The following is a 21,088-nucleotide window of genomic DNA, read 5'->3' on the forward strand; positions in this document are numbered from 1 at the left end:
TTCTTGCATGACTATACTTCACGCTGACATAGTAATCAAAACAGTCGTCTGAATGTCACATCCTCAAGCAATCTGTTTTCAAATTCAGAGAGTAAAAGGACTGATCAAAAATATGAATTGTACTTTTAGTTCTAAATGTAGGTTAGTGAGCACCTCTCCTTTGCCGAGAGAATCCAGCCACCTCATTCCGAAAACATTGTCATTCCTTTGACTGCCCATTATAAATCATGCTGTCCAATCAGGATTTTGATATGCCACACCTGTGAGTTGGGATAGGCAAAGAAGTGCTCACTAACACTAAAATAATGTATGAAGTTGTAAATAATTATAAATTATTTAGCCCCTTTTTTTTTTTTTTTTTTCATGTACCCATAAAGTGTTTTGTCAATTTTTTCTCAACGCCGCAAAAATATTCAAATTTGATCAAATGTTGCTTTTTAAGTTTTGCCTCTTATGGGAGTGGGTTGGCAGGGCGTCATGTTATAAATGACAAAATCTGAACAATTTTTCCCCTCAGCCTTCCTATGGTGCACTACCGGAGTTTTCCACATGGTGTCGCGTTTGCCCAACTTTTAACCCCAAGCTCTCCCAACAGTACCGCTTTATCCTCGCTAACACAATCCCACCAAAATCTCCTTTTATTGTCCCAAACTGGCGATTGGTGACGTTTGAGGACGTCACGGCGGTTTTAATAAGCCTGTAAAGCGTTCAAAGGGAACCAACAAACTCGCTTTGTGTGTGCTGAAATTGAGGTTATTTGCAAAGGGCAAAGCTCGTCACATTTGACGAGAGCGCTCCACATTTCACAAGCATGCGAAAGGTTTCTCAAAGTGCAATATGGTCATTTTTGGAAGCCACACAATTACCCCCGTAGACCCTTTTTTTTTTTTGTTGCTTTTTACAAATAAGCCCCGTCACCTCCCTTTCCATTCAAACAGAGACATATAACAACTACCAAGTTTGAACACATTTTCTTTATCATCATTTTCGTAATAAACATATAAATAATAAACTCTAGACATTTGTCGTCGACACATCGCCCTGTTATGAAAGTTAACTGGTATGCTCTGCCCATATACTATATATATATATATATATATATATATATATATATATATATATATATATAAAACAAACTGCAGCTGCTGCATCTCTATAAAACTATTTTCCTATGATTATTAGAATTTAAAATGTGGAGGAAAGAAAGAATACATTTAAGTACATTTACTTGAGTTACTTATTAATTTATTCAACGAAACAGTACAACTTGTAACTGTTACCGAATTGTCAGAATCTGCATTTAATGTTTTTTTTTTCTCTGAGGAAAACGAACACACAATCAAATAAAAATAAAAAAAATAATAGCAACACAAAATAAAGAATGCAGACATGAGGCAGAATATCTGTCCCTCTCTGACAACCCCCCAAAGTACGTTTTTTCCGTCTCTCTCTTTTTTTTTTAAATTTTCCAACACTTTTCCCCAATACTACTGTATTTAAATTAAAATATATTCTCATATCTTTACACTATTTCAAATTCGGTAGCGATCTGTCAAAATCTAATTTACAATTCTGTGTATAAAAATATAATTTATGGAACCCCGCCAAGTTTGTTCTTCCCCAAAATATAACAGTCAGTTGCACACATATATTTATATTTATATATATATATATATATATATATGCACATTATGAACATTACAACCTGTCAAGAGTTAGCTTCGTCGTCTTTCTTTGCCATTACTGACTTTTTTTTTTTCGTTGTTCGTTGGTCTTGCATTGGACACATACCACATACAAAAATAGATTATGCACACTTTTCACCGCAGCCATCAGTTCGTGTGAGAATAAATTATTCAAACTTTTTCTCTCTTTTTTTTTAAGGCTCCATTCATTCTTTGAAAGGGGGGCGCGTCGTCATCATATATAAAAGTCACAGAAATAATAAATATCCCATCATCAACTCCAACTGCATGGGGCCTTTGTCGAGTTTTTTTTCTTCGCTTTTAATTATTATTTCATCTACTGAAGAGTCCTACATTTATTTTTACTTGAATGTATTGTGTGTGTGTGTATGTGTATGTGTGTGTGTGTTGGGGGGGGGGGTCTGGTCCTCAAGTCTGGTTTCAGCTGGACACGCCGAGTGGATGCAAGGCGTGGGGGTCCAAGAGCCATGTTCCCAAGTGATAGAGCAGCTTGGAGTACCAGTGCACGCCGTCCTCATGCGTATAGTTACGGGCCTGCGCGCCACAGAGCGCCGATGACACCCAATGGGCGAGCCGGAGCGGCGCCAGGGCCCAGTGCGCCAGTTCGTGGCTGCTCACCACGGCGTAGCAGGACGCGAGCACCCGGTCCACCACCAGCGTGCCCTGCGCGGTCACCGGCGCGTACGAGCCGACGTGTACCTCCGTGGAAATCCGCGCCACGGTCACCGGCCGGAGGTGCGCGCCGTCCGGCACCAACACCTCCTGGCCCGGCCGCACCTGGCTGGCGAACACCGCCGAAGCACGGACGCTCTGGCTGGAGTTGGCGACCACAAAGAGGAGGTGCGCGGCCGTCAGCGTGATCCGGTGCCCCGCGTCGGTCTCCACCACGTGGAAGAGCCGCCGCGTGGTCGAATCCCGGTCGATGAACGTGAGGAAGTCCGTGAAGAGGAGCTTGCCGTCGGCGTCCGCTGCCAGAACCTTGTCCCCGCTCTGGAGGTCCTTGACCGGCTTGGTGGAGCCGTCCTGGAGAGTCACCTTGGAGGATGCCGGGAAGCAGCCTCCGGATTTGGCAGCCACGGAGTTTTCTGTCAACGTGGACACATCCCACTTTAGTATCAATATTCTGCATTGCAGTGAACATATTTGCTGGATTTACTCAACTGCAGATGGAGGAGGCATTTTTAAAACGACGTGACTGAGTTCTTAAGTGAAAGTAGAATGTGGGGCAGTGGGGGCGAGGGGGTTATGGCACAAAGGCATCTCTCCGTTCATATTTGGGGGCACAGGTGGACTCAATTTTGTGGTTTAGTCTGAAATTGACCATGGACAGTGGACCCCTGCTATTTTCTCAACTGCAGACGACAAGGCACCGAACGCCCACTTGTTGTTGCCCATGTGTGCAATCATTCCAAAGGAGAGAAAAAGAAGAAACTCATTGTGTGTAAAGACATTTGCGCCGAAAGGTCCAGGAACCTTCAGTTCATGATACTTGTTCAATGCTGCAGATTCTTCACCCAAAAGGTACCTGGACCTCCAGAAAGTAGTACTACACAACCCTAGCAGGGCTTTCTTGCAACTCTGCTCAATTAAACTTCAACTCAAACGTTTGCCCACTCAGTCCGGACACACAACGTTCCTCCAAAAAGTCCTGAATAAAGTATATATAAAAAAAAAAAGAGCATTCTTTGCCGGATGCGTATTGGCCTGCTCCACACAGTCTGAGGCCTCCCCCGCCCCGCCCAAAGACAGACTGGGCTCATCTATTCTTAATTAAAAAACTCAATAAAGAGCAGCCATTGTCATTCAAAAACAGCTTGCGGATGGCTATACAACATTTTTTTTTTTTTTTTTTTTTTTTTTTTTTTTTTTTTTTTTTTTACGCCCCCTCCCTTCAAGCTTCTCTCTCCCTTCTATATTTGCTCAGGTGCAGGGACCTCTATGTGACAATTCACACAAACAGGCGACTCACCACTGACTATTTACCCTGCGAGGCTCTCCACTTGTAGATTTGAATTTAAATGAGGGCCCCCGGACTCCTTAAATGCTCGCGCCCATGTCCCCCTGCCCGCAAGGCTGCTTTGTGACTCGTCTTGATGACAATAATTTTGGCCTTGGTGGGAGCTCTTCACATACCAGTCTCTAGGATCACACTTTCTAGAGGAGGAGGAGGAGGAGGAGGAGGGGGATTGGGGTGGGGTCGTGCTCAGAATTTGGGGGAGCTTTTAATCTTCTTTTAAGATTCACGGGCATGAAATAAGGTGACAACCCGCAAACCAGATTTGGCCCAAGCGATTGGACATTGTTGGCGGGCAAATCCTTTTGGTAAAAGCCGCCTGACCCTCAAATGACACGTCGCGGCCCGGCCCACACTGTGATCTCACAGATTGTGTGCTGAATGATTAATAGGGGATAAGGTTAGTTTAAGACTTATGACCAATGATCAGTGATTGGAGAGTTTAAACTTAATATTGGTCATTTGTCTGTATTTATCATATTGGGCCACATCTACTAACGACCACTTTGGATGGAGAAGATTCACAGACAAAAAAAAAGCATAATTTGGGGAAAACAAATGCTTAGATTTTCCAATGATTTTTTGTTTGGGCCTTTTTTACTAATGGGAATTTGCCGTTTCAAGAAATAAAAAAAAATTGTAATTATTTTTGCCCGATTATCTTTTTCTTTTATTACATGTTTTCATTGTATTTGCTTAAAAAAAAAAAAAAAAAACTAAAATAATGATTTCCATTTTTAAAATGCAATTTTACACCATTTTTGTAGTTTTAACTGTATTGTATAGGACCACATTGACTGTACCTAAAAACATTTTGAATGTAAAAGCTGCACAGACTGTACCAAAAAATGTTTGAAAAGTACATAACTTGGAATTATTTTTGCTCAATTTTCTTTTGGATATTTGGTGTCAATAGGTGAAATTTGTATCAGGGACTAATTTTTCTCAACTTTTCAGGGCGTGCTACTGAATCAATTCCGCTGGGGCCCTAAACCGGGACTCTCAAAATAGGTAAATTTTTGGCGGGATTAAAGTGCAAAAAATGATTAACTTTCCGGCATGATAATAAGAATCGTCACAAGAGCTTCATCATCATTCCGCAGCGTACCTGCTTTCACCGAGCAGTGGATGTGAGCTTTGGATTCGTAGTAGACCCAGTCGAAGCCGGCCTCCACCGCCAGCCTGGACAGAGTGCCGTACTTGCTCTTGTCGCGGTCCGACGTGGTGATGTCCACCGCCCGGCCCTCGTAGTGGAGGGACTCCTCGAAGTGATGGCCGTCCTCGTCCCAGCCCTCGGTGACCCGCAGCTTGACGCCGGGCCATTGGTTCATCACGGAGATGGCCAGCGAGTTCAGCTTGTCTTTGCACCTCTGCGGACGAGACCAAGGATAGGTGAGTCGGCTTTAGCGTCTGTGCGGCACCGCCGACTGAACTTGCTGATGCTGCTGTGTACGTAAAGTAGATTCAGCGTTCCTGATGTAAAAATCGGAATTTCCCAGTTTGGGATGCTACCCGACTTGAGTACCCTCGAGCCAAGAGTCCTCCTGCTTGGGGACATCCTTTGCATCCTCTTTGCCCCAAGGAAATGCTTCTTTAGCACGAGAATTTGACAGTAGATTAGGATCGAGGATTTTTTTTTTTACCCATTAAACATTTAAAATAAGATTTAAAATAACCTATAATTACAGGCTGTACCCTTATTTTTAACAGGGTTGATATTTTTTTTACCGTTGACACTAGACTCTTACAGTCCAGGAACATAGTATGTTTGCTCCTGGAAAAGTGTCCTTTAGTCCCCTCAATGTGATTTCAGATTAGGATCTGGAGTATTTTGACCCTAGAAAAACTACCGACATTGACCCGAGGACCGAATTGATTAACAATGTGTTATTGGTACTCTTTCATTCTGATCCCAGAAAATGTATGGCGTCTAATTAGTAGCTTTCCTTGTACCCAAATAATCGCCCTTCTATAATACCTGCAACAGCAGACTCTGCTAATCCATTTAATCAATCAACGCTTGACTTTTACAGTTGTAGGAACACACCTTGTATACTTTCGGCCCCTCTTAGGGATTACATTCATCTAGAAAGAACCTCAAGGGACAGAAACAGTCACTTACTGCACCCATATTTACCCGGAGTGGTACTACTTGTGTACCCTTACAGCCGGAAAATGTATTTTTTCCCCAAGTTGCCCGCAGAAAAGAGGCCTTTGGTACACTCAGTACTTGTTTTATGATTGATTCTGTAACGTTTTGACCCATGGAAAGGAATAGTTACCTTAGAGAGGAGTCATTATTGCCTAGTGTAGATTGTCTCTTTAATAAGGGACTGATGTGGGCACCTGCCGTGGCCCTATTACTGACAGGATTTGCACCCTTGACACTCGACTACAGCTTGGGAGCCCACCATGTACGGTATAAGGTTTAAATAGGCATCCAGTAATGATCTCTGCGGGGGGACAGTATTGACTACCCCGTATCTCTATTTCTGACCATTTGGCGAAGACACCTCAAGAGCTATTACTTTTCTAGCCTTGACTTGAGATTAGGAACATAACTGTACCATTTCCATGCTAGAAAGGGTACAGTTGGAGTGCGATACTTGGTCAAATTAGTTACATGTAACTTCAGTCATGGAAGAGCATTTTATTGTGTGGTTTGCATAATTAAATTAATTACCCCCAAAAAGTTTTTTTTTTTTTGTCAAAATAATTGACATTGGTTACTTTTCTGCAGCACACCTGAAGGTCTCTCACGTCTCACGAAGACTCACCGCACTATACTGTACCTCTAATTCTAACCATATGGGGTTGTGTACCTTAAGAACGACTACTTTTATACCCTTGGGATTAGAAACATACCTGTAACAATTTCGTACCGGAAAATGTACTATTGGAGTGAAGCTCTTGGCCAGTTGAGGTACCACGGATGTAAACGGTAGGTTGGAGGCCCGTTTTGGGGTCCTGGGAGAGCTTTTATTGGGTTTGGTGCAGTACCATGTCGTACAGAATGTTCTTCGCGTGAATGTACCCCGAGAGCTACTGCTACTCCAGATTAAGGGGTTGAATGAAATACTGTAATCTGTACAAAAAGTATTCCATCGCCTGTTGTTAAAAGAAGAGCTGACCATCCAACATCATGATGCGCTTTAATACTGACTCACTCAGTTTCTCTTCCTTTCCCCCGAACGAGACACCGGGGTGCATTTTTCTCCTTTGGAAGCTCGTGAAACGTTTCCATAGGATGTTCCTTTCTTTCTCTGGCTGAATGTCTGAGGGCTGGTGTGATGTTTAAATGTGAGCTTGCATTTTGATTTCTCAGCGGCGAGCAGCAGCGTCAGAGGGCACATCTCGGATAAGGGGGGGGGGGGTTGAAAAAAAGCCCTCTATGAAATATTGATTAGAGCCCACATTCGCTTCACTGCTCTATAACATATGGGTTCGCATGGGAAGGTGCGAGCCCTCCCCCCGCCCCCCTTTCTCCATGTTTATGATATGTGCCACTGAACGCAGCACGGCTCGTATTATAAGGAAGCAGGTGATCGTTTGGAATAAATTTGTCGTTTGGCCAATAAATAAAAGCTCCCGGCGGGCCTCAGCGAGGATGCTTCACCTTCTCCAAGACAACTTTTCTCCACACTCGAGCGATATGTCAAATAAAAACATCACAAAGAGGCTTTTCAGGGACTACTTTCATTCTTCTTGTCCAGCAAAGTCTTATGGGATCGGGGTGGGGGCGAGGGGGTAATGTTTTTTTTTTTTGGGGGGGGGGGAGCGTGACGTGACTCCTTAAGTCGCTTGCTGACTGACGGACTTGTGAAATGTCCACAAGGTCCGTTTTTCTCCCAGAGTCCACGCACATATATCAGCGGCTGCATCTTTAGAAGCATATCACACTTGTAGAATGCGCTGCAATAAACGCAGAAGGCAAATGAAGGGGGGCGCGGGGGGGGGATACATTCTAAGTGAGCCGTAAAGGGCCCCTATTTATTAATTCATTAGGTCGTGTGCCGCAAATCAAGCCCAATTCTGCTCAGCCACCGTAAAGCCCCCGCCACCCTCCCCCCGGACTTTGTGCGTCGGGTAGGAGGGGGTTAAAGTTGTCCAACAGACAAACTCTTAATCTGTTTCACAAATGATTTGGTTGGAGGAAACACTTCTCAGCTACCTGTCAGCGCAAACAGCCATTTTGACAACCGGGGGAGATGATTTCACGCTTAATTAGCTCCTGTCAATTAAGCCTGACTTCATCGTAAAAAAAACCAAGTCCCATCCGTAAAACGACCAATCGGCCGTTCACTTGGAGTTAATCAAGGCTGAAACGAAACGACTAATGACTTCATTAAGTGCACTCCCGTTAGGAAGCTTACGCCGACCGTTTGGCTTGCGTCCTTGAGCACAAAATGCATTTATTCGTCAATATAAACCGCCCTACATTCATGCGTAAAATCCCGTGCGTAAAAGTCCCACGGCGAGAGGCTTCGTGCGTAAAGCCGCGCAACACCGGCACTGTAGCCTTAATAATCCCCATGTGACCGTGCTTATGCCGCGGACACACAAAGTAGCTCCTTTTTGGTCTTGACTGACTGGAACCATTTAGGAGGAAAGACGCCAACCATTTTAGCGGCTTTCCATTGAAAAAAAAAAAAAAACCACACGAAAAGACACAAAACCAACAGAGATATCACCTTGATTTTAGTCGGTGGATTAGTGGAATATGACCAGTCTGGAGTTGTTCTGCTGTCGTTAAATAGCAATTTTCATATCCTAGACTCAGTTTCCGGGCCGTAATTTGGATCATGTCGTCCCCGAGATGCGTGCGTGGCTCCCGGTAAGGAGATGCGATGATGGGGGAGGATCGCGCGGGTGAGATTCGAGCGAGCGACCGCACGCACGGTGAATATTTCATCTCGACTTTCTCAGCTCGCGTCTGGCCCTCATCAGGACCACCAGCATCCACATCAGGACCACCACACGAGCCAAATCACCCTTGTGAATAATTCACCGGCAGAAAAAAAAAAGAAAACGCGTCCCCCCAAAATGCGTAGTTTTCTACCAATTCACGTCTGGATAAGTGACCCGGACCCGACATTGCACGCCTCTCCCCCCTTAATGATACAAAAAAAGACACTAAAAGACACGTTTTGTTTAAAGCTTCGCAAAATTCAAGGCAATTTGGCTCCAAATTATGTCCTCCTCGTTTTTTTTTATTAAAGGGAGCAGCTGGAGGAGGATACAAATATAGATACGAGGAACAAGGCTTGCGCATGAATATTTTAAATCCACTGTCACCAAGCATGAAGGCCGAGCGTCCCTGACTGTCCGCATGCGCGCTGCCGCGGTGATACTTTTTTTCATTTATGGTGGGGCGGGGGGGGGGGGGTGAGATATCATATCAATAAATAAAAAGTGCAGGGTCTGTTTGGGCTGCGTGGAGCCGTGGATAATGCGCAGAGTTCACCAGGGGGCTAAAAAGACTTCACTTTGGAGGTGCGCAATCGGGATGACAAGGGATGGTGCGTTCACGGAGTAGGGAAAAAGGCGTTTCGGTGGCGCCGGTGCGTGCGCGTGCGCCTTACCTGAGTCATGAGCCGGTCGGCGCCGGTGTTCTCCTCATCTTTGAAGATGATGTCCGTGTTGTAGTTGGGCGTGAGCTCTTTAAAGCGCTCCGAGTTGCGCGTGATTTTGCCCTCGTAGCGGCCGCTCGCACCCAGAGTCTTCTCGGCCACGTTGGGGATGAACTGCTTGTAGGCGAGTGGTGTCAGCTTCTTGGGGTGCCTCCTGCGGCCGTAGCCCCGGCCCGGTCCGCATCCCATGCCGGGGGACACCGCCAAGGACGAGCAGACGACGGCGACCAGGACTATTCTGGTCCACAGCAGCATGTTGATGAACAGGGAGGGGGGAAAGGGAGGAGGAGGGAGAGGGGGTGTGCGTGTCCTTCAGGAGGTGGCCGCCTCTCGGTGCGCCTTTGCCGGCTCTCTCTCGGTGCCCTTGTCGCTCGCCCCCCCTCCGGTTCTCTTCTACGGCAGGTGCGGAAATGAACGTCTCAGGAAGGGGAAGAACATCCAAGGAGGCTTGTTTTGCCCTCTTCTTCTTCTTCTTTTCTTTTTTTAAAGGAGGTGAAACGAAAGGAAATAATAATAAGAAAAAAAAAAGAAACCCGCCGGATCTTCAAGTCGAGCTGCAGCCGCGCTTGTGTGAGGCGACCCGCTTTTTACTGCTTTGTATTATAGCAGCGATCTATAGCAGGGGAGGGACTTGATTGGCTCGCCCTCTTCATGTTAGCCCACACCAACCCACACACAAAAAGCAAAGATTCCTTCCACCTGCATGTGTTGCGTCGCTGGGAGGGGCTCCTCCATGGGAAAACATCAATTATATATTTAAAAAGAAAAAAAAAAGCGCCTCTCGTCGAGCATGTTGCCACTGTACCCCCGTGAACTTGCCCCCGTGGCAACTCATGCGTGCAAATGTTCCAAAAGTGGCATAAAATGACAACATCAAACCCGCGCGCGCCCTCGTTGCGCACGTACGCGCGTCAAAAGCACCACAAAAAAAAAAAAAAAGCAACCAAGAATCCACTTTCAATCCGCATTAATTAATTTGCTCTCTGATGATATTGTGCTTGTGGTCTACTTCAGTTGTTGTAAAACTTTTTACATCACCTCGAAGTGTACTTTGTGCAAAAGTATTACAACTGAACTGTACTTTAAAATGTACTGCACTTGAAAAGTAAAATAAAAAAAGTACTGCGCCGGTAGAGTAAAAAAAACAAAACGCAATGCACTGGTCAAATTGAAATGTTTTGAACATTCCTTTACAGCAGAGGTGACCAAACTGAGGGTTGGGGTCCGAAAATGGCTCCCCAGTCACATTTGCTAGGGTCGCACAATCATCGTCATTATAATGATGAATAATAATGATAATGATAACAAGAATTTCTTTTAATTGCACTTTTCAAAACAAGTTACAAAGTACCGTATAGTGTACATGTTTTATTTTCTTGTGCAAGTATTGGGCTGAAAAAGTTGACCATATGATAATATACTATTCGGAAACAAATATTCGGAAAAACATTTAAGGTCCATTAAAAGTGCTTCAAGTATAGCTAGAAAGCAAATATTAAGCATCATTTAGTACTTTCGAGAGTGTCAGAAATACTCGCTGTTAACAACCGGTCCGAACCACATTTGGTTGCATTAGCGAGGCTGTGCAATCATTTGCCTCAGTCCGAAATCAAATCAAATCAAGACAATACTATTAAAATGTGTTTACGTTAAATGATATGTTGGTTTCTGAAAAATCAGAAACCAGAAAAATCAATAAAAAATAAATAAATAAATACACATCATGATAATTAAATAAAAGAAAAATATTCAAATACAACAATAAAAAGTCGGCCTGGGATGGTGAGTGGATTGGATTAGTTTGGACTTTGTTCACTGAATATTCTGATTCCTCCACGCAACTTGTTTGCCACTTTATTTGGCAAATAAATTGGCTGCTTCCCTGCGGAACTAGTGTGTAAGATCATTATGAGTATTAGCAAAAGTGTACAACGGTCAAGTAATAGCAGGAAGCGCCTGCGTCATTTGGATGCCACTCATGGCCCTGCCAGTGGCGGCCGATGCCAGTCTTTCGCTGCACTTCCCGTCTCATTAAAGCTCATCCTGGCTGACCTCCATGTTGGCTCGCCCACCAACCTGCCACTCGCCCACGTTGTCCGCCGCGGCCAAAAGATGGCGTGCGCGCTTGGCAAGCGCCGACGGATTGTTCCCCTTGGCTCCATAGAGACGCTACAGAGATGATGCCCTGAGGGACGCCACAGACAATTTAATAGGATTATGTACAAATGTACTGCATGATAACAAGCAGAAAACAACAAAAATTGGGGAGCTATTTGGAGTTTGCGTAGATAATAGACGGAAATGCTAACAGAAGCCCGTTTAAAATGATAGGCGGACCGGCCTGGTCTGGTATGGCCGGACAAAAAGGCGGATAGACGGACGGGGACATTTTTTGTGAAATACACAGCTCTGTAATTCACTCCCACTTATGGCGTTTTTGTTTTGACACATTTGTTCCATTTATTTTATTTTTTTTTTTGGGGCAGCCTTTTTCTCCCAATTCTCGTAAATTATGACAGTAGCTGCTTAGCTAGCTTGGCAAAATTAATGAAATTACGCCCCCAAAAAAGTGAAATGATGAAAGTGTTCCTGCTGAGTGGAAAGTTGTACACAGTCATATTCAATTTTGCCCTGCTTTGTTACTCCCCACACTTTTTTTTTTTTGCCCTTGGAGGTGAATCAGCAGAAGTTAGGCTTCTTTCCCCCAAACGCTTCTTGAGGGATTGAGGTCGTTATTACACCATTCTCGTGAAGGTGGCATGCATGTGACGGCTAATCCGTTTTGGCTTCTTTTCTGCAAACGCATCCATTTTTTTTTTTTTTTTTTTTACAGTAACGATCACAAAACAATAGTAGGAAATCAACCAATAGACATTAAAGAGGGCGTCTTATGGAAATTTCAGCCATTTAGCATATGTAATTTATATTATCACCCCAAACAGTTTCATCACCCGTGACAAGATCAGCTCGCCTGAGTTAAGATCCAAAGCCACTTTCAAGCAACCGCACCGTCGGAACGCCCGCTGCTGCGATGCCCCTGCTCTCACGTCAAAGCCAAAAGGTAAGCTGAGCTGCATTGAGATTTGTTAGATGCGCCGATTAGCGTTGGCTAATAGTGTTAGCTTCTGATAAGCGGCACATGTGCTTGCTTGCTCGGTGAGGTTGCTGTGAGGTGACATCACCGAATTTTGAGGTAATGAATAATTTCTTTTCGTCCAAGTCGTGAGACGTTGAACGTAGCGCCGTCGACTCGAGTCGCCTCCACCTCCTCCTGCTCCCAATTAGCACGTTAAAGCCTCCTCATGTCGGAATGTTTTGTAACATTGTTAGACGGATTAGGAGTGCGGGAATAATGGCGCACAAACACGTAAGTAGTATCAGGCTTTCTGGGTTGTTTGTCTTGGCGGCAAATAGGATTTCCTCTTCGCCGCAAGCAGCGGCAGCAGCATTGTGTTGTGAGAAGTAACCAAGTACAAATACTGTACTGTACCTCAGTAGTTGTTTTTTTTTCCCACATAGCTGTATTGGAGCATATATTTTTCGGACAATTTTTCGCTTTACTTCCTAATGTCATGTCATCTTCCAAACCGCTTATCCTATATAGGGTCGCGGGGAGTTGCTGGAGCCTATCCCAGCCGTCAATGGGCGAAGGCAGACTACACCCCGAACTGGTCGCCAGCCAGTCGCAGGGCACACATAGACACTGTCACTGAGCGGGAATCGATCCCACGCTGCCCGCACACAACTCAGGCGTGTGTACCACTACACTATCAGCGGACTACTTCCTAATGTACTATATGTTATTTTTTTTCAACCTCTATGATGAGTTTGCACTTTTGCCACATCAGCCCGCCGCATATTGTAATGATAATAAATCCCAAACATCAGAAGGTCAGGAGAAAATGCTAAAATATCGATTGATATCAATCAAAAAATTCATTGAAAAGTTGAATGTCACAAGAGCACACATTTGAGCTGGAATTTTTGACGTCGCCACACTTCCTTTTCGCATCTCTACTTGTACTACCGAGTTTGAGTACTTTCACTGCTTCTGCTTTCCACATGGCCGGATCACTCTTTTCCTCTGGACAGTTGAAGCCAAGAAAGACGGAGGCTTTGTGTGCAGCTCACAATGGGAATGTCACAATACAGTAAATGTTGGAATCACTGCTCTCCGGCGTGTGTAAAGGCTTTTTATTTGCTCTCCTCGGGGCCGCTCCCAATACTTAAACATTAAACGCCAAGGCTAGACAGCCACAGCCACTTTGAACTGAGGTGAAAGAGGGCCAGTGGGTTGGGCTACAGCGTGTGTGCGTGCACACTTCATAGGTGAGTCAGCCCATGACTGACACCTGTTACATTTTCTAGAAAAAAAACCTCTCCTCTGACTTAACTCTAACATCATTTAAGAGCAGAATTTTCAAGGAAAAATCCAAGATGGTCGCATGTGGGCAAATTGATCGAGTTTCGTTCAGAGGCTAGCCGCAGTTAGCCGTTTACCTGAGGTATTCCGCTACGAATGAATTGTCAAAATACCCTGAGGGAATTTTAAAGCGCGTCATACAAACATTTCTTGAAGGGAACTTTAAAAAGCTAACGCGATAGGTTCACTAGCTAGCCACAGTTATCTGTTTGTTAGAGCTTGTTTCAAAGAACGTAGTTCATGGTCAAAGACAGCATTTATTGAAATTTTGAGGACAGTATTACGCTAGTTGATAACTAGGAAGAAAATATACTTTGTCATATTTTTTGATACACTTATTTAGATGGCAACTTATGTTTACGTTTATTGTTGTCGGACATTGAAATTCTTGAAAAGACAGTATAGTGAGGGTCGTCTGATATTTTACCGTTTCATGACTTGCACATTATATTACATAATTACATAATAAGAATGAAGCCAAATGGTGCTAGCTCACAACCTTACACACTACAACATCCACCTTGTTTTATTTATACATGCGCTCGAAAGACCCTGTGAAAAAGTTCAATTGGATCGTGGAGGGCCCCCAAATCGCTTTATTGCAGCCGTTTTTATGAAGCGGCAAGACAATCAGTCCCGGGGGGACCGCTTTTACGATTTGTTTAGCCAGCGTTTGATCGTCTTGTCGTCCGGTAGCTTCTGTGCTACGATCACATATTTATAATATTCAGCATATTTCTCCTGATGAACAGAATTTCTCACAAAGATTGAAAATACAAGGCTCGTTCAAAGCTAGCCACAGTTAGCTGTTTGTCGGGGCCCGTTTCGCCACAACTGATTCCTAAGAATCAATTTCAGAGTCCACTTTGGATCCTTGAGAGAAATTTGCTTTCAGAATTTTTTAGAGCCATATTTTTAGGCAAACACTAGACAATGTTTGCTACCTAGCCACAGTTAGTTAAGACTTCTGTATTTCATGGTTAATGGTTCTTTGGAATCCATGGTCAAATTGGTCATTTCTAAATAAAATATGTATCATTTTTAAAATAAAAAAAAACAAAAAACATTTTAGACGGCAAATGCTAGGCTAGCTCACATGCTAGCCATAGTTAGTTGCTTATCTGCACTATTATGAGGCTAAGCAAACAAAATGTTTAAGCGGCAATAACAGCAAACCAGGAGCAACTTTTGTAACCTTCCAGTTTGTGCCGCTTACTAACAAAACATTGATTTACGCAGTTTTCAATAGCAGCGTGTCGAGCACCGCCATCAAAAGGACGTTGACTCTAAATTAGTTGTAACACGCTGTCTTGCGAGTGTTTTTCCTTCAGCGTTGTGCTCTGTAAAGCGGCACTAATCCCAAAGCGGCTTTCCTCCAAAACAACACACAACCTTTGAGAAGTTCGTACAATTCAAACAAGAAATTGCGGCTACGGGAGGCGCGCTAGACTGGGCGGGCATGTCGGGACAAGTCACCATATTTGTTGGCGTCATCCACGGGAGGTCAGATACAGGAAAATGGAAGGAGGACATGGGCCACTTCATCTTGTGTTAAAAGTAAATATATTGAAACGCTCACACTTTCTTTGTTATTGGTGATATAGCAAAAAGTTATTAGTGTGATTGTCACATTCAAAATGTTTTCATTTTTTTAATTGTGCGATAGCTTGTAACATTCAACTTTTGTAGTTTTTATTTTCACGTAAAAAAAAAGAAGCTAATAACTGGTGTTTAAATAAAAAAATGCATGATAAACTTTCTTTTTTTCCGAAAAAAAAAAATTAAAAAAATTGTGGACTAACAGCCAACATTAAATTTTTTTCACAATTTTAAATAAAAATAGGCAGCATGCTGTTACATTAAAAATAATTTAAAATAAGTAGTGTGAGAAATGTTTTACATGAAAAATCTAAATAAATTTTTTAAATTATTTTTTAAATTTTCAATTAAAATTAGTATTTTTTAAATTTTCAATCAAAATGATTTAATTGTTTGATAGCTTATAACATTCGACTTTTGTAGTTTTTATTTTCATGTAAAAAAACTAAGCTAATAACTGGTGCTTAAATTAAAAAAATGTACGATAAACTTCACTCGTCTTTCTTTCCTCAAAAAAGATCATTTAAAAAATCACGGTGTAACAGTCGACATAATTTTTTTTTTTACATTTTTAAATAAAAATAGGGAGCATGCTGTTACATTAACAATAAATTAAAATAAGTAGTGTGAGAATTTTTTTTACATTAAAAATGGAAATAAAAATTTGTAATTATTTTTTTAATTTTCAATTAAAAAAAACGTGTGAATTTAAATAATAGGTACAGCACCAAAGTATTTGTACTCGGTTACTTCCCACGACTGGCAGTGAGCCAATAAGAAACGTGTCCTTGTAGCAAGTGTTGGTCTGTTTCGGACCGTGTGAGTCCAGGTGAACGTAGCACCGCCCCCCTCGTCTGCAGGTGGGAAACTCCTCACACCCTTTATCTTTCCTGCCTTCGAGCAAAAGAAAAAAAGAAGAAAAAAGCTGGAAAGTTTTCCCGACTGCAGGGCGGAGCAGTTTATAAAAGGCCGACGACATCAGAAGCCAGAGGATCATAGGCGTCCGTGTATGTGCAGGTGTTTGACGTCGCTTTTAGTGGCGTAGACGTCGTAATGTCATCAAAACGTCACTTTTATTTCACAGCCGCTACTTCTTGGTTGTTGTTTTGTGGATCGAATTGATGTTTATGTTGTTGCGCGCCATCGTAAAGAGCATCACTGTGTAGCCCAGTGCAGCTGTGCGGAAACACTTTTCCTGGTTTGGCGCAAACGTCTATTCGAGGAGTTCAGCTTTTTCATCGTTGGTTGTAGTAGCAGGCCTTACACTACGTTGTTTGTTCGTATCATGTTTTTTTTCTCTGAATTTTATTTTAAAAAAATTAAAATATTTTAAAAAGTGATTTCATACCAAAAAAATGTAAATACATTATTACATTATCATTATTATTATTATTATTACATAAATTGTAATACATTATTTTTCTTTGCATTTTGTTTTCGTTATAATATTTTTGCTTTGTTTAATGTTTTTTCTCTCGTAACTGTACTTCTTTCTGTAATTTTGGGGGGGATTTGACTTTTTTTTTCATAATATTAAGACTATTATGTCTATTTTCATAACATATTATTTATTTATTTTATGACTCTTAACATTTTGATTTAAGATACTGTCCTAAAATTACTACTTTTCCCCCCTCATAACTTTATAGCTTTCCTCCTATAATTTCACATTCATTTTTTTAAAACTTTCTTTAAAAAACAACAATTTGATTAATGTAATTGACATTTTTCTTGTCATTTTCTACTAATTTGACTTTATTCTCATAAAACTGTAATTTTTTGGAAACTTTTAAACTGTGAAAAATATTCTTACACTTAGTTCTCGCTGGTTCCGATTTTTCCAAGTTAATATTATCACGTTATTCATTTTGTTTTTTTTTATGACTTTATGATTCTTTTAACTTTTCAGTATGATTTTCAAGTAGTCTAAGAACTTTCACATTTAGAATTGGCTGAATTGGCCTCATGAATACAGCCTATAGCGTTGCCCTGCTGCCTTGGCATTCACCATACATGTTAGCATGCATCGCCATTGTCAGCATTTTTTTTTTTTTACGGTTGTTTCCAAAAAATCATCGTTCAGCATTTGGATCCTCTGTCATCTCACCCAACTACCACAGACCGCCTTCCCGAGGTGGACTTTTAGCGAAAAATTTGACCTGGTGTGATTATTTGGCCACATCCTCCCGCTTGCGCAACTCGCCAAAAAAGTGACGCTGGGGTGCGTAAAAGCTCACCCACGTGCTAGACTGGAGGTTGCGCACACAAAAACGTGTTGAATGTTCCGACTTTGGTGCCTTTTGAGAAAAGTCGTGGGGGAGGAATGCGCCCGTCGTCTCATTGACAGTGAATGTGCACTCGCACTACTGGAGTCGTGTTTGCGTTTTGCGATGCACAGCCGATATGTTGAATCATATCATCTTGACTTTTCGCTTGAATTGGACTTCCTGCTTGTGTTTTTGCTCTTATCTGCTCGTACTCTGACCCTGCCGCAGCTCTGCCTGTAAAAAGGCATTAAGGCCATCGTCGCACTAAAAGCTATTGTTCATCATTGAAGTATTGCGTATACAGGCGGCAATTTTTTATTCATCCTGTAATGTTTTTTATCGGATTAAACACTATCATTTTATTACAGGTGTCTATTGTCAGTAACCCCCCCAACTGTTTTTTCCCCCCTTTCATTCATTTTTCAACGGAGTCAAACCATCTTAAGAAATGTTAAACTTCAGGGCATTTGGGGAGCTGTTTTCCACATCTTTCCACGTCTCAGCTTCAAACTGTTCAGGACATCCTGGGAATTATTTTTCTACGTTCTCCAATTTCACACTTAAAAAAAAAAAATATTCCATATGTCTATGACTACATTCATGTAGTTTTTTCATTTTTCAGTTTTACACATTTTTCATGACGGACTTCACATATTCACCTGCTTCCTTCAAACCATTGTGACTTCAAACTGTTCAGCTTCTTCAAGACACAAATGGAACTATTTATAACATTCAGCAAAATACCCAAATTTTCAGTATTCCACATTTCCCATGACTAAATTCCCCAATTCATGGAGACATTGTACAATTTCTATTTTTTTGTAATGATTTGTTTTCAGGTCACTCAGGCAACACTTACCACATTCAAATCAATCAAAGAACAACTAATTATTTAATGTATTATAATCAAAAAAATAGTTACAATACTACTATTATTCTCTTTGTGTTGCCTATTTTTATGCTTTTTAAAAATTTTTTTTTTAATAATTCTTCATCTCATAATTTCGTACGCTCTTAGCACTTAGCGACGCAAATAGCACAAAAAGTAGGCCTTAGTTTAGATATACGTGTCTATTTTTACATCGAGTGCGTTTATCATACAAAAAAAAAAAAGAGCACGTCCCGAAAAAATTTCTCCCATGATGTTCTATGTTGCTCAACAGCCACTAGGGGACACATGCACACGCACTCCCACAAACACACACACACGAGTTTTATATATATATTTTCATGTCAATTCTTTTCAAAACAAGGGAGGACGGTATTTATTAGTGGTGTCAAAGGGTGCACGGGGTTCGTGAGGCGTAAGCAGCGTGAATGCTAATAGCATGCGGCTCAGGGTAGTGCACTCAACTATGTTAAGAGCATTACCGTGCAGTGGAAGTAGAGGCAATTGCGACATTGGTAATATTGGCGTATTTCATATTTTAGCTTGCAGTTTGTCTCAAGGCGACGACGTGGAGTACAGTGGGTATATAAAGTCTAAACACCCCTATTCGAATGCCAGGTTTTAGTGATGGAAAAAGTGAAAGCATAAACCATATGACCTATAACCTGTACAACCCAATTTGGGGAAGAAATCTTCCACAACTGAGATGTGGTTGCACAAGTGTGCACACCCTCTTACCACAGCCACACTCACAGTTATAAGAGGGTGTACACACTTGTGCAAACACATTATCGTAGCAATTTTTTTTTTTTTTGGAATTGTATAAGTTCTGTATCACTTTAATGGTGGAAAAGGTTTTGAAATGATTTTTCTTGGTCTTATGTTTTTTTTTTTTTTTCTTACGTAACAAATACCCGGCATTTGAACAGGGGTGTGTAGACTTTTATGTCCACTGTAGGGGCATGCGATATATAAAAGAGTGAGAAGGAAGCGGAAAGCCGTCAAAGTGCCTTAAAAGGTTGCATAGAACTCATGGAGTATGTTGCAATCATCCACAGATGATTTGGGGGGCCTATAGGGGGCACTGGGGGCCTAATTTAACCTTCAGCTGCTCATCTGTGCTTTCCTTCACATCGCTGCTTTTAGTATCAAGAGTCAAAGTGAAGTAGATGGGGTTTTTTTGTTGTTTTTTTTTCCTGCAATCAAAAAAAAAAAAAGTGAGGACTAGCGGAGGCTGAGGGGTCCGCCATCAGCAATGTCTAATCACGGCTTGATTGGCACCCCGCGTAGAAACGGCCTGTAAATCACTCGCATGTCAAGTGCTCTTCAGACGGCTCCGTCAGCAGCACGCAGAATCGGAATCACGTCATTTGTTCTTTTTTTTTTTTTTCCTTCCTGCAACTTTTTTTTTTCCCTACTCGCTGCTCTGGTATTTGTGGCCTAGGTCGTGTCTAGAAGCGGAATGACATGCCAGTGTCCTGCTGGCCTTGAGTCGTTGTGTCTGGAAGGCGCAGGTGATTAAATGTGGGCGTTATCATTTAAACATTTTAGTTCCTATTTTTATGTTTGGATTCTGATGGTGTCTGACTTCCAATCAATACATTTACATGACTGCATAACTGAACTGGTGTAGTGTAATAGCAAACGTATTCATGCTTTTTGTACTTTAGTAGAAGTATAACGAAATGTGTCAATTAAGACTGTGGTAAAAGTAAAAGCACTGATTCAACTCCTGTACTAAAATAAAAGTGTATGAGCATCGTCTGTAATACTCCCTGGTTCAAGTTTCTCCGGGATCTCCGTCAGTCAATCAACCAATCAAAATCTCAATCGCGGCTGACGTCGCCTCTCTCTAGTTACGTTTTTTTTTTTTACGTGGTGTCCTCATCTGCAGAGGTTGCAAAAAGTAAGAGATCTGATTTCAAATGTAGAGATTAGTAGAAGTAAAAAGTCATCAGATTTGGCCTCCATCCCTCGCGTTCTCGTCCATTTTGAGTCGTTGTACTGCAACGCTCGCGATGACAAGGCGGCTCCCCCTGAGCTGCAGCGGTGGTTACCAATGGAAACGAGCATTGAGCCTCACCCTTTTGTGTCATTCATGGCATCGGGGGGGGGGCAAAGAGATGAACAAAGCACGGTGTTGCTTATGTGCGTGCGTGTGCGCAACTAATGTAGCATGCCGGCACTGAGGGTGACAAAGACGAACGAGCCAACGAAAGAGGAGGGGACGCTTCAACAGCGGCCGACCCTCCGACACCAATTAGCGGATTGATTACGCGCCCGAGAGACGAGCGGACACGTGTCACTCGGCACCACACAAGGCGAGCGACAGGAAGGAGGCCCCGGCTTTTTTTTTTACGTGTACCTGGAATGTAAAAGCCGGGGGAACAAGAGGCTGCTCCAGGCGAGCCATACAGAGGCACTGATCCGTGCGGCGGGTGTAGAGCTCCACGCCGACAGCCTGAACATGACGAATGCCGGGGAAGCTCCGTAGGGCCGCGCAGAGCTTCCAAATTCGACGCCGCGCTACTCCCGCGTTGCATGGACAGAAATTCAAATG

At 42.5% G+C, this 21,088-nt stretch overlaps 2 protein-coding genes across 2 annotated transcripts in view; one reads left to right on the top strand and one right to left on the bottom strand.

The window, feature by feature from the left end:
- The window catches only part of rbm33a (RNA binding motif protein 33a), a 55,889-nt gene that overhangs the window by 27,862 nt on the left and 6,939 nt on the right, over positions 1-21,088 (top strand). Inside the window, exons 19-21 of the transcript XR_015084128.1 lie at positions 4,678-4,731; positions 4,824-5,112; positions 12,293-12,411. The gene's annotated coding sequence lies outside the window, so the exon portion shown is untranslated. The remainder of the gene's footprint in view (positions 1-4,677; positions 4,732-4,823; positions 5,113-12,292; positions 12,412-21,088) is intronic.
- shha (sonic hedgehog signaling molecule a) lies at positions 1,664-9,926 on the bottom strand. The gene is made up of 3 exons (XM_086020118.1): positions 9,303-9,926; positions 4,829-5,090; positions 1,664-2,791 (listed from the first exon to the last, which is right to left on the bottom strand). Exons 1-3 carry the CDS (start codon positions 9,603-9,605, stop codon positions 2,127-2,129), a joined length of 1,230 nt encoding a protein of 409 aa, XP_085876244.1. The 5' UTR covers positions 9,606-9,926; the 3' UTR covers positions 1,664-2,126.

The sequence above is a fragment of the Filicampus tigris genome, chromosome 21, assembly GCF_054856515.1.
Source record: "Filicampus tigris isolate MCC_2025a chromosome 21, RoL_Ftig_1.0, whole genome shotgun sequence".
In the NCBI taxonomy this organism is placed as follows: domain Eukaryota; kingdom Metazoa; phylum Chordata; class Actinopteri; order Syngnathiformes; family Syngnathidae; genus Filicampus; species Filicampus tigris.